Raw genomic sequence first — 14,093 nt, forward strand, 5'->3', positions numbered from 1 at the left:
TGAATGAAGCTGCAGTCCTGATGAAGGTGCCTGAATTTGTGATGTGCCTGGGACACAGGCAGACAAGGACAGGCACTGAGGGGGAATCTCAGCTTCATCATGATGGGGGCATCATTGTTAGTGGTATTTGGCCATTGGGAATCTGCTTACTCATCCTGGCAGGGACAGGGGGGCTCTTTGGTGAATGTCTCCCTTTTCCCCAGCACAAATTTAACTCCTTTGTTTATAAAGGAAAAAAACAACCCCAGCCATGTGGGTTGTCTTTCACACGGGTTAAAACAAGCAAACTCCACCCAAAGCTGCCCAGGACTGAGCCACTGTGGCTGCCCTGGCCCTGGGGCACACGCCACCTCCCACGCAGGCAGCTGCCTGCATGCTCGCTGCTGCTGTGCTGTGGGCAGAGAGGATTTCTGCGTTTCTTTTTCATGACAGCAGACACATCTCCCCCATGACAGGATGAGTGATGCTGTTCCCTCTGCATGTGCTGTTGGGAGCAGTCACCAGCTCCACTTCCCTTACCTTGTCATTAAGCAGCAGAGACATTGCCATTTTGAATTCAAGGCTCGAAGCCAGTATGATTTTAATTTGAGTGATAAAACTAGAAGGGCTCTTACAGCAACACAGCTTCCAGAATGTGATTCAATACTTTTGGGTTTAGACTAGCAGAAAGTGGGAAGAGATCAAAACCCATTCCTGGAGGAAAAGGGCTGCTGCTTCTCACCAGAGATTTATCACACACTGCAGCTGACATGGGAGATGCTGTCATTGTGTGACAGGTCTCTCTGGAGGTCCCCACAGTTGAACAAGAAGTTTATTTGGAACAATAAAATAGTAAACTAGATGCGTTGAAATCCAGCAAAGGGAGAGGTTATGGTGTACAGGAGTACTTTCCCTGGTAACACCCTGTGGATGTGCAGCGGTTCCTCAGGCATTTGGGGATTTTTAATCTCCAAGAGTCTTCCACAGCATATCTTCAGAGTTGGGTTATGTGCTGACCCACATGGCTGTTACTATGGAAACCATTATTCTAACATAGTAAAAAATAGTAATGTAAAGCCCCTAAAAAAGGCTTAAGCCTTTTGCTATTTATCAAGGAATAGGACTGTCAGGTATATGGGGATAGCAGCACCTTTTCCAGAAGACTGTCCTGCTCGGTATCAGCTGAGGGTGGTGGGCACCTACAAAAACCAGCACAAAGCTCTGCGTCCTCACACCTCCACCAGATCCCTCATCTGCAGTGGTGAGATTCAGCTGGAGATTTGGAAATGAAACACCATTTGCAGAGTTCGCAGCTGTTTCAGTCCACGGCTGCTATTCACATGGAGAGGCTGCTGGCTTTCCTGAAGAGCCCAGGGACACATGCTACCACAGCTACACATCCCCAGTGGCAGAGAGACCAGCGCAGAAAGAGTTCAGGGCATGACACCCCTATGCAAGGGAAGGAATTGAGGTTTAGTTATCTTAATAACCACTTCACTAAAGGCATATGGCAGGCGACGTATTGGGATGATGAGTTTTTGACATATGCCAGAATTCTCTAAGATTGAGCTTTTCTTCCCAAACTGCCAAAATTTTTAGCTGAATCATGGAGATGCCATACACTCAGGGTACTAATATAGACCACAGACATCTTCCCAGCTCTGCTTTTTTTGTGCTATTCCAGACCTGGAATGAACCAGACCATCCCAAGCCCTTGCCCCAGACTTTGCAGACAGAGCAGCAACAGGGACAAAGCTGCAGTGGTACAAGGGTGGCCACCTGGTGCCAGCCTCCCTCCTGACACCCAGACCACGTCCCTGTGAGAAGAGGAGTTTTCCTGGCATGAAGTGGGTATCAGAGTGCAGCTGGCTGGATTGCTTTGCACATCATCTTTTCCAAAATGGTCTTTGACAGCAAGAGCTGCGTGCATTAAGCTTGCATGCGTGGGCAGCGCTTTCCTGCTAATGCATGGTTGGAGAACTAGGTCTAATCAAATGCAATATTAAAAACTCATTTATTGAGGCACAGGTAGTTAGTCTTGTTAATGAAGGAGGCAACTGTTTGTCAAAGAAGCATCATAATTTTTGGAATTTCCAATATACATAAAGACAAAGAGTATGACACAGCAAAGTCTCTGCTGCTTTGGCTTTTAAGTAGAGAGAATCTCCTTAGAGGATAGGTTATAAAACTTCTCCAAGTAGTTTATGTGATCTTTAGAGACTGCTTGCACTCTTCTGTTGTTTACATCAATCTTTGAGTGAAAGTTATTTAGCCTTGGTTATTTAGCCTAGTGATTTTTATGCTCTTTGTGGTGCCACTTCACTGCACAATGGGGATGTTTCTGACCCTTTTATGTGCACATTTGAGGCCTGACTATATACTGTGAGGACTCTTGATTTTTCTAAAAATACCAATCTCATATACCTAATATGCTGTGTTTAAAACAGTAGCTGTGAACAAGCCTCTCTTCCTCCTCCTTAATGTCACCTCCAGCTCACCATGTTAAGATGCCTGAAGACTGTTTCAGTATTTTTCCCCTCCCGTTGTGAAACTTTTATGGCTGAAACTGAAATAAAACCTGACTCAGGTTTGTGGGTAACAAAATTCAGCCCCACCTACTGTTTGCTTTGCAATGCTGACTGAAATATCATTTTAATTTCACATTAGTTGCTTGCCAAAGGGGAAGCCCAATTAAAGAAACGAAGAAGAAATCTGTTAATGGCACTTTTCATTAGGAACACCACAGTAACAAAGCAGCGTGCATGCGAACACAGAAAGTGAGAGATGGTGAGCCCTACTGTGCCTGTCAGCTTGGCTGTTGTATGCAGGGAAAAAGAGAACAAAATTTACAAGGCTGCTGCTCTCTGAAGTGGTATGTGAGCTGCTGGTGAGCCCGGGAAGGAAACAAAAAAACCAATTCAAAACAATTGAAGAACAGTGTGGATGTGCTGGGAAAATAAACCCATCACATTCAAATTTCAAAGGGTTCAAGGGTGAAATTAAATACTATTTGCTTAGATGTAAGAACCACTTTTGGAATAACAACCCCATAAGAAAAAATCTCACAAGAGACTACAGCCTGGCATTTCAGATTTGATAGACTTTGCTTTTTTCCCTACCCCTCATTGCTGAGCACAGTGTTTTATTAAGGTTATAAAATCAAGCCTTTCAACAATTCTAATGGGGTATTTTTGCAGGGTAAACTTCCACTTTTTTTATAATAATACACAAGTAGGAGAAAGGATCTGTAAAGCACCAGAAAACTCTCTGAGTGTACCCACACTGCAGGGGCCTGCCTCTCTTTTGGGGGGCTGTCCAGAAACCTGGTGAGCACCTTTTTCTATCTCAGCATCCAGGACTGGGGTTGACATGAAAATGAACTGTAGGTGCTAGTTAAGAATAACACTCCACAAATTTAAAACCTATACTGAACGATTTATTTTGTGCACTCACCTTTCACTGCAGCACGTAACAACTGCTGAAGGGAGCAAACAGAAATTGGTTCCATCACCTGAAGCTGACAGTCAGGTTTTCAACCAGCAATTCTCCTCATGAGATGACATGATTAGGCTGCTTGATGACAAGCAGGAGTGCTTGATTTTCTGTAGCAGAGCTGTATTATGGCCTGCATTAATTTGCTAGGAAATCACTTTAGAAGAGCATAAAGGGTGATGCATTCGAGTTAGAGTTGTAGTACAATAAATGCCCCAAAAGTACCTCTGAAGTGGGCTTTTCCCATGAAATTCTTTAACAAAAGGAGCTGAAAATGACCTGTCTCTACATATCACATTTGGAGAAGTATGAGTCTATCAGGTCACCTGACAGCGGATATTAAGCATTAACATATTTCAAATATTATGGGTATTTACTGACAGAAACTGAATAGGTAAAACAGGTTTCTGGCTCACAATAAAAGATGAAATGGTGTTTAGTTCCATATATTGTCGGGGTCAGCTGGCAAGACCCCAACAGTGTGAAAGTCTTGTTTCCCCTAGCCCGGCAGCCGAAGAAGATGTCTGGAATGCGTGAAGTCGAGTTTTCAAGGTAGTTTATTTTTTCCTATCTATACTAGTTTCTCTCTGACCTGCCGAGGTCCGCCTGGTGCAGAAGCCACGGCAGTCTCTGCTGAGTCCCGGGCGTCTCCCACATTATATACTTAAAATTACGTGTACCATGTTTACAGTTCCCGTACCAATACCTAAGATCTATGTTGGACAGTGTGTCCCTATCCTAAACCAATAGAAAAGTGTCACCATCACAACAAGACATGGAGGACAAGAAGAAGGGAAAGAAGGCTAGGACACGTCCAGATTCCTCCATCTTGTACCCCTGAATTACATTCTAAAAAACCCCAACATTCCACTTTTCCACCCTGTGTCAATTCACCTATTACACTACTCAAACAGTTTTGGCTTGTAATTCCTCATATAGAGTTGGCAGCCTCTCCCATGGACTAAAATCGAAGCCACAGGTTTTTTTGGTCCTTGAGCCCCCTGCCAGGGTCTCGAGACATCCAGGGCAGCCAGAGATATGTCCTGGACTCCGACAATATATGAATAGCTGCTCATGTAAATCAGTGTGTGTGCATGGTTGTTGGGACTATTTCCTTGATGCCTCCTGTTTCTAAATAATTTTGTGCATTGCCCCAAGAAACAAACTCTGTAGAGAAAAGTTTCAGGCTTTAAAACAAGGTTATAACAAACAATGAGATTACCACACAGAGCACACAGTTTGTGTTAGCAGAGAAGAAGTTTAATAAAACAGTGTTCTTGCATGTTGGACTCACAAATTCATAGTACATGAAAGAGAAACACAATCTAATTTTCCCTCTCAGCAATGACAAAAACCCACAGGCTGCTGTCCTAATCTATGAATGAGCCTCCCATATATCTCTTACATTGTTCAAGGTATTTGACTTTTTGCTATAAAAGGAATTCAGGGCTACCTGTGCAGGGAGTCCATCTGAACAGAAAAATTAGGATGGGTCCAATTAAACCATCATTGTCACCTTTCATTTGCATTTCCAGGCTGTCCCATATTACTTCAGATCTTGTGCATATCCCGACTCTCCCCTATGTTTATCTCCCTGCCAGCAATAATACATCCAGGATGGAATTTAAATAATTTTTACTGCCATCACCAGTCACATGAGTTAGGATAATGAAGAAAACTTTCACAAAAACCATCACTGGTTCTGTTACCTGAATCATTTCTCTCTGCACTTCTCCGCTCTTTGCTTTAGATATATCTAGTGGTTTCTATCATACAAGGCAACAGCCAGACACACCTGGCAAAGAGCAATCCTGAGGGGTGAGAGGAAGGGAAAACCCACCAAAGAAAACCCCATCCTGAGACCAAGACCACATGCCTGCTTTCTGAGATCAAAACTGAACAGCATTTCAGTTTGACTTAAGGGATTGTATACCCCAGCGTGTGCCGACCCCCATGTGTATGACCCAGATTTGGATGGAAAGCACTCCTCTGTAACCCACTCCTCGCAAACTAACATCACACTGGTGGTGTGGTACATAGGAGGAGGCAGAGAAGAGCCTGTTTTTAAAATCTGAAACACATGGCATATGTTACATGCTGGTCACTTGGTTTGAGTGTGCCTCACTGTCCCTCTACACCTTGGAATTTATGAGGCACTGCTTTAGAAAAATTTTCTCTGTTTTAAGGACTGCAGTTGTTGGTACCACTTCTGGATGACGTCACTGTTTATTTTTTCATTCATCACAACACACCTAGGGCTGATTTAGATAGAGGTATGTTGGCAGAGGCTGACCAGGTGTAGTATCAATAGCAAGGAGCCCAACTTGTACCTGGTATGTACACGACCTTTTACAGAGACTACGCAGTTGGGTGTTGAGGTAGGGAAGGGATCAGAACAAGTCACAGGCAAGGACCACAGATGCGACTGTCAGGGAGAACCACACATGGAGCATGCAGAGGGGTTTTTTTTACTCTTTTCCACAGCTTAAGAAAAGCTTCCTGTTCCTTAACATTCATGCGGCATGTGAACGGGCAGTGACCATACTGCTGACAGTGCTGCCCTGTGCCTGCTGAAGCTCTGCACTGCACAGCGACGCAGGGTTTCGGGGCCAGACCCACAGAGATATTTAGGGGCCTAACTTCTATTTCAGACTTCAGTGGGAGGCTGGTGCCTAAATAGGAGTTGAGCACCTGATTACCTTTGCAGGTCTGGGCTTGCGTGGAAGCAGCCAGGAGGTGCTCCACGTCCCTTGCCTGCCCACAGGAAACGCTGCTTTTCTCCAGCCGGTGGTCGAAGTGTGGTGCAGTGCGACCCTGGTGTTGTGAAGTAGCCGTTCTCTGACTGGTGACGGCCTGATTCACAACACCAGCTGCTGCATAGCACCTGAGGGGGCCCCTGGCCAGGCTCCCTGCTCCTGGGCTCCTCTGTGCTCTGTCCTTCTCCTCTGCAGTCCATCTTCTACACCGTTGAGTGCTGGAAAGCAAAGTGACAGGGTTAGATCCATCGACCTCAGCAGTTACATACCCCTGTCTGTTTGAAATACAAATGTGTGAAGGGTGTATGCCTCCAAGAAAAAGAAAAAAAAAAAGAAGAAATAGAAGTGGCAAACTGGCTTGGCACTCAATCGCAGTGGTGGCCATTGCAGCGCAGTACTGCAAATGTGTACAGCTGCACTCCTGCAACTCATTCCCTGCGCTCATCTCATGAGAGCCGGAGGCTGGAAGGCGGAGGAAGCAACCTAGAAACTCAGCCAAGCCCTCAGAGACATGGGAGAAGCAGGCTGCTTTTCCACAGATCCCAGGATGTTGTTGAAAGGAGAGCAGGGCCCAAGGGACCACTTTCCTTCCTGAGTGCACTGTGGCCATGAACCTTCACGCCTTCACCCTGTCTGCTCCTCTGAGGTGGGTGAGACACCAGCACGTGTTTGGTCCATTCCCAGAAGCTTCCCAGCACACTGGCATTCAGGAAGGTGCTCCCCACCCCACAAATGTCCTGGCCTGCAGGCCCTTCATTCCCCTCCAAGGGCAATGAGCTTCTTGTAAAATCACAAGGGGAGTTACCGATTCTGGGACTCAAGGGAAAAGGAAATCTACCTCCCTGTGCAGGACTGACACTGGTGAGCACGCCAACCATCACAGCATGCACACAGCATGTCTCTTGACCAGCACAAGTGCTCAGGGTTGCAATGCTGCACCACTACAGACTTGATCTTGAGGAGAGCACAGCTCCAGGTGGTCCTGCAGCTTTTCAAGCAGACAACAAGAGGTGGAAACAGACATGTGGTTCTTCCTTATTCCCCTCAAAATGCTGCACTGGTGGTACAATGACTCACTTGTCAGGGCTGGGTCATTCTTAAGGGGTTACCAACAACTCCTTTATTGGGCTAACTAATCTAGGCACTTGTGAAAAATAAGCAAATAATAAACTTGATCTTGTGTATTGGAGGCCTTCCTCAGCAACCAACATCCAGAAGAAGGCAGAGTTTCTGTGAGCTAGTTCAGGACTATCCCTGGGATGAGTACTCATTGAGGAAGTCCTTAAGCACATTGGATAGAAAGAAAGTGATATACAGCCTAGCACATCTCCAGGGAATACTACTGGTTTTTAATAGTTCTCCAGAAATGGGTTGGATTTGGAGGCATAGGAAGCATCCCTTCCTCCATGCCCACTGCCCAATTTAATCCAAGGGAAACTTCATGCCCTTGCAGAGAAGGGAGATGTGTATAGTCCCTGGGCAGAGAAGCAAGTAACATATGCACTAGCAAAAAATATTCCAGAGAGACAGGTTATGCAATCTAGTTGCTGTAGGAAATGGAAATAAATTTCTTGACACTCGTGCATGGGTGCACACTTGTAAAGTCCCAGTAATTTACAGAGACTCTGTTAGTTGTACTAACAGAGCTTTTATTTAAAGAACAGTTTACAAAATTTTAACATGTTAAAAAAAAAAAAAAGAGTATTTACATTTTATGTGTATCTAATATTCTCATCAACCTTCAACTCTGAAAGGAAGAACCAGAAAGCTGAACTTTTGTTGTGGCTGGTGCTGATCAATGGTGACATGCTAATGCTGGATGAAGGGGACTCATCTCACCAGAACAGATCTTTCACTGTCTGTGGTAGCACTGAGCACACTCAGTGAACCACACTGTGTCACACACAGAGCAATGCCAAATACTTTTAGTACATTCTCTGTTCCCTCTGTTCACTAAAGTCTGCCACTAGTACTGTGGGTGGGAGAAGGGAAAGCAAATGATATGAGCATTTTTCAAGGTTGCTGAAATCCTTCTGAATCCTTGAATACAATCTGCGCCGAAGCATAGCAGATTACTTTAAAAAAGCACACTACCATATATGCATTGCTTATAGTCTAGAAGAAGCAAATTTAAAGGCCTTTTCAAGTGAAAAACCAGAATTACATGTTGTATAAATGAGAAATGAACGCTTAATCTACTTTCTCTCCCCTTAACACACCAGAGATGGAGGTTGGTTTTCTGCTTCTTTATCCCCTTGGTCAAATAGTCCAATGTAGTCTTTGTGTACACCTAAAATTTTAAAATTTTAATACTCTCCCATTTTTACTTAATATGATTTTATTTAGTCTACTGGCAGTAGCATTCAGGTTCTTTGGCACTACATGGTCTGAAAGCTTTTTTACGATTTCAGCTCGATTGCATGCAGATAAGTGTAGAATCTCCTGAACAGCTGAGTAACACACAGTGAGGGAACGGCATTCCCCCATGGCTGGCTAGGTCCAGAAGCCCTGAGGAAAACCACCAACCCCAAATACTTACTTTAGGATAACACTAGTGCATTAGGAGAAGAAAGTCATCTCCTATAAATAGGAAAATAAACTTCTCAGTTTGGGGGGAAAAAAATCCACCAACACAAACCCACCCAGTAACACAGATAATCCTGCCTAGGAATTAGCATTTGTGTGTGTGTGCGTGTGTGTGTGTGTATACATACACACACACACACACATATATATATATATAAACAGGAAAGAGTAATAAGAAGCCATGCCAACGAGCTGGTTTTTGTACACTCAGTTGCAGGCGGTGAGCAGGACTTGGGCATGGGGTCAGCACTTGAGTCGGGGCATTAACTGCAACCCCACCCTGAAAGGTTATTATCGTCCCTAATATCCCATGCAAATAGATTTTCTTGCTTTGGTCACAGCAGTCTATTAATTCAGCCCTCTTGTCTGGTACATCTTTATCCTCTGCAGGTTAATCCTGCCAAATTCCCTTGCTGTAGTACATGTCACACAGCATATAATATCCAACAATGCAATTTTGCTAATCCTGTTTTATCAGCTTTGTTGCCTTGTCTGGTCAATCCAATAGCAAAAAACCGCACATAAGGTTTTTGCCAAGATCTCCCTCTTTTGCCCCTCCACCCCCCTCCCTTTTGTATGGTTTCAATTAAATAGTTTGAGAGCAGAACATAGCATTTGGATATCTGCCAATGTCCTTCAGAAGCAGAATGTCAAGGCACTTAATTATATAGGTCTCCCAATTCTTTCAGGCGCCCCACCTACCCAGTCAGCTGAATTTACTAAATGCAAGTGTAAAAAATCAGCTCAAATCTCCTTTTAAAACACTCCCCATGCATTAAGGACTTGAAGATGGCTGAATAGCGACATATTTATCGCCCATTATCTTAGTAAAAGATTAAACAAATGAGTAAAGACTGTCTCATTAACAGTTCTTTGTTGTCTTGTTTACTGTTTAGTGGACTCATTAACATTAATTATTAGAAGAGGAACATCAATTATTGCAATAACCTTTGTCAAGCCAAGCAAATTGACTGCTAAACAGCAAGCAGATCCTCGTTTACCAGTCAGGATTTGCATGGAGAGAAAGAAGAAAAAGAAAAGAACCCTATAAAATCCTCAACATCACTCTAAGGCAGGAGAGAACAGTGTCGTTTGTTAAGTCTGGTATCAGCAGCACGTCCTGCTCAAGACCTCTAGACAGAGAAAAAAAGCGTGAGTAAATTCTGAGGTTAACTCCACAAGACTTGCTTACCCAGCTCTAAGTGGCGAGATGTGAACAAAGGGATCCCTACTTCCTCTGGCGCTTGCCAGGCTGTATTTATTACACTAATTATTTTAACGCAGGGAACAGCCCTTTCTCTCCCTCGTCATCAGCGCAGTGCATATGCTTGTATAAATATAACACAGACTGCAGCATCGATTTCAGGATTCTCCATCAACACGCTGCTAGAGCTGTCTGCTTCACTACCTCAGGTGGAGGGCATTCTCACTGTTACAAGATATGTCTCAGGCTTTTTCCTCCTCCCTTCCCCTCTTCCTCTGATTTCTTTTTCCTTTTGAGAAAACCAATCCCAGGTGGAGATCTCCTCCCCTGCCTGAGCAGAGATTCGATGTTGCAGCAGCATTTTAAAGACACCATATATTTCAGCAGCTCTGGCAGGAGTTAAATGCCAGCAGTAGCACATCCATTATTTAAAATACTCTGAGGAAGAAAGCTGAGTCACACTAAGCTGGATCCGTCACCTCTGACACTGCTTCTCAGCCTAAATAAAAGTGCTAGCCTGTGCCCAAGAACAGAACGAACCTTTGCAGAAGTACCCTGAGCCAAATCTAGAGGTTTAAGATTATATTTATATACAAATAGAAACAAGGGCAACAAAGTGCTGCACTTTCTGCAGATGCTTCCAGAGCTACACGCAGTGAGTGAATACGCAGATCTCTCCTTACACCAGCCAGGTTTAGCGAACAAACCCTTGCAATTTCTGAGCAGCTGCCCTGTCACAGCTGCCCCATGCTTGGTGTCACTCGGAGCCTTCCTCTTCATGTCTGGCCTCAGCAGCGAGGTCCAGCAACACCTTCCCCTTGCTGCCCCTTGTAATACATTGACTGTGTCTGGATCTCCCCACTAATTAAAATGTGAAACAATTAAGCTGTTTGCTAAATGAACAATTCTGGACCTACAGCCTCCTGGCCAGAGAGAGAGGTCCACAGAGACAGCATAGCCTGTTACCTCGGCATCAATTTGTGCTGACGGGACAGTCCATCCGTCTTCACATCTTTGGACAGCTGTGCTTACCTAGCAGAATGCAAACATCTCTGAACTTTGCTTACTGGATAAAAGGAAGCTTTCCTATTGCATTTCCTCCTACAAGATCAATCATACACGCACGGGCCAGACACAGCATCCCTGTGTTTGTAATTAATCTTGTAAAGGAAGAACATCTCCTCTCAATCGATTGTTTTATTTGTATGCAGCCTTCCTGCAAGGGAGGGAGTAGAAGAAAATAAAAGCCAGTAGCAGAATAATAATCAGCTTATTTCTAATAAAGGCTGGTACATGCTATATATCTGCACAGCAGGGTGCTTTTTTCGATGAGATGATTTTGTTGGAAAAATCACCGTGTAATCAATGTTGATCATTAACACTGAGGATTGCAGGATTGCCTTTGGATGTCCTGATGGTGGGACTCTGATCACAACAAAATTCAAAAGGATTTTCTGGCTTTTTTTCTGATGTTTTCACTGAAACAATACATGTGTACTTGAAAATAATCTTCCAGATGCTTTATTGTCTCTTGCTAAGTGTTATTGATTGCAGACAACCAAACTGAACACAGTCTCTGTGTTCACTGCCTGGTTTGCTTATAGGAGACTCCTACCCACCAACACATCTGGTCACAAAGGACGTCTCGTTCACATTTTCCTTACTGTGTATGGGGATTTTAAAATCCAGACTAAGGAAATATTTATTAAGAAACCAACAAACACCCCCACAGCACAACCTGCTAGATGATCCTCCTCATGAAGAATAATTTCCTGCCCTCTCAGAGAAAGAGGTGTATGCAAAGTTATTGCCCTTCTGAGGCCGACCAAGACTCAAATTAGTGGGCAGAGGGAATCGAGTGCACAGTGTTTAGAAAAAAAAAAGGGCAAGTAAGTGCTTTTCAGCAGTTCTGAGGACCCAGGCTTGCCTTATTTCTACTGTTTTAGATCAGTCTGTTTCATTGCATGGAGTGCACTGAGCTCACTGACATTTACACTGGGCCAGAATATTCTTTATAATGAGAAAATAAATAGGCTCCAAGACATGTTCAGATGAAACGTACACTTCTGATAGGCACCATACTAGTCTAGGGTGCTGCTGCCCATTTTGATTTAAAGGAATAATATGAAGATTAGCTTGCTGAATGCAATATTGAGACAAGTCAGTGCCCTCTTCCCCATTAGGCAAACAGCAGCAGGACAGAACTGCTACCATTCATGAAAGAGCTCACTCCCTGGTACTTCACACAAGCTGCTTCACAGGGTCTAATGCTTAAGTGATCAAATATTCAGAAATATTGAATTGTACATGTCTGAGAAGAGAAAAAGACATCCATATATTTTAGGAAACTGATTTACAGCAATAGAGAACAACATCAGTATAATTGCACTTTAAAATAAAATGCAGGTGTGGTTTTATCTTCCTGACTGCCAACACTGCAGCCTCATCTGCAAGGCCTGTGAAGATCTGGAAACATCCTTCTTCCCATCAGCACCCCACCATTGCATCAAGTAACAATACGGTCCTTGATAAATGCTCTGCTGTGGTACAGCCTCTTTCAGGACTGAGGCTGATCATTTTTATTTTGTACTTCTCCTTTCTAATTTAAACATCCTTTATCTCCACAAAAATGGAAGTTTTGCCTCAAAGGAAAAAGGACCTCAAATACCCACAAAATACCTATGTGTACTATTTTCTTTCAGTGGACTCAAATTATGCAGTCTTCACTTGGATATATATATATATATATATATATATATGATTTTAATAAAGAATTGGATGCCAGCACATCCACTTTAGATTTTCTTTATCAGAAAGTACATCTATGTGGTAACAAGTGGGCTTTCATCTGGGAAATCTATAGCCCATTACCAGATTGCCCATTCACTGTTTATAGGAACAGCGAGCAAATCATTGCTCTGAACCCTCCCACCTCTATTTATCTGCTCTCTGCACGATAGAGGGACAGCCCTTGGACCAGGGACACTGGCATCTAACCTGAAATGATGGATGCTTCAGGAAGAGCATCTGAGTGGCCAGGGCCTCAACTCTGCCTCCCTCACTCTTAGGATGTCTCCTCTCTGCCCTCCTTTACCAAAAAAATCTGGATGAAAAGAGTCAAGGTGCTGTTTGCAAACACTGATCACTATAATTAAGGCACTGTTCAAACATGCAGTGTTTGATAAGGTGCAAAGAAGATACAGTCTGATCACAACTCACTGGCAATGTAAAATACAAAAGTGGTACATACTCGACTAAAGAACACATGGTGAGCCCAGGGCTGGGTACTGAGTGTTAACCTCTGCCTTCTTTGTGCACCTGTTTAACAGGAGACTTCAGACACTTGGCTGACATGGAAGTTTTGATGCCTTGCCAGTTGCCTTGAGGCTGCAAATCTTAGAAGATGAGATTTTCCTGTGGCGTTTGACTTTTCTGCCTGAAGCCCAGAGAGCTGAGAAGCAGATAGAATACAGGTGAAAGTAACCCACTACAAATGATAATTCACTGCATGTTCTAAGTAAAACTTACATGGAGTACAAAGGAAGGGAATTTTCCTATTCCCACTTCCTTCATATCCATGTGACCATCGTGGTCCTTTGCCCCTACATACACTGCTCTCAGGTCTGGAAGACCAGTAAATGCAAATCATTCTTCAGGAAAAGAAGATCCCAAACTCCTTTAAGTTCTGTCTGCTGTTTGTTAACACTTTTTTTCACAACTAGCTACCATTCTGTTGCCAGACCTAGAGAGGTTGGAGACACGCATTTCTCAAAGCCGGCAGGAAGACAATAACAACAGAATTATTCAGTTCTGTTGAAGCCAGATAAAAACCATGATCTGCATAAGAATTCAAAATTATATCCCTAATGAAATGTAGTTTCTGGTCCCAGATATTTTTTCCTAAAAAAAAACCCCAAACAACCAAACAAAACCAGCCAACCAAACCCCAACCCCCCCCAAACCCCTCAAAAAAATCCTACAAACAAACAAACAAACAAACAGAACAGCCCAAAGCAACTCCTAATGATAAGTATGCAAAAGCTTCCCTTTCCTTAGCAGAGTCACAATACAACCTA

General features: G+C 43.6%; 1 protein-coding gene across 1 annotated transcript in view; it reads right to left on the reverse strand.

Moving 5' to 3' along the window:
- Nucleotides 1-4,725: 4,725 nt before the first annotated feature.
- Nucleotides 4,726-14,093, reverse strand: part of LOC128809496 (uncharacterized) — a 63,845-nt gene continuing 54,477 nt past the window's right edge. The window contains exon 3 of the mRNA XM_053981533.1: nucleotides 4,726-6,445. Within this exon, the coding sequence (XP_053837508.1) occupies nucleotides 5,872-6,445 (574 nt within the window). The 3' untranslated portion in view covers nucleotides 4,726-5,871. The remainder of the gene's footprint in view (nucleotides 6,446-14,093) is intronic.

Source organism: Vidua macroura, chromosome 1 (assembly GCF_024509145.1).
Source record: "Vidua macroura isolate BioBank_ID:100142 chromosome 1, ASM2450914v1, whole genome shotgun sequence".
NCBI classification, from domain to species: Eukaryota; Metazoa; Chordata; class Aves; order Passeriformes; family Viduidae; genus Vidua; species Vidua macroura.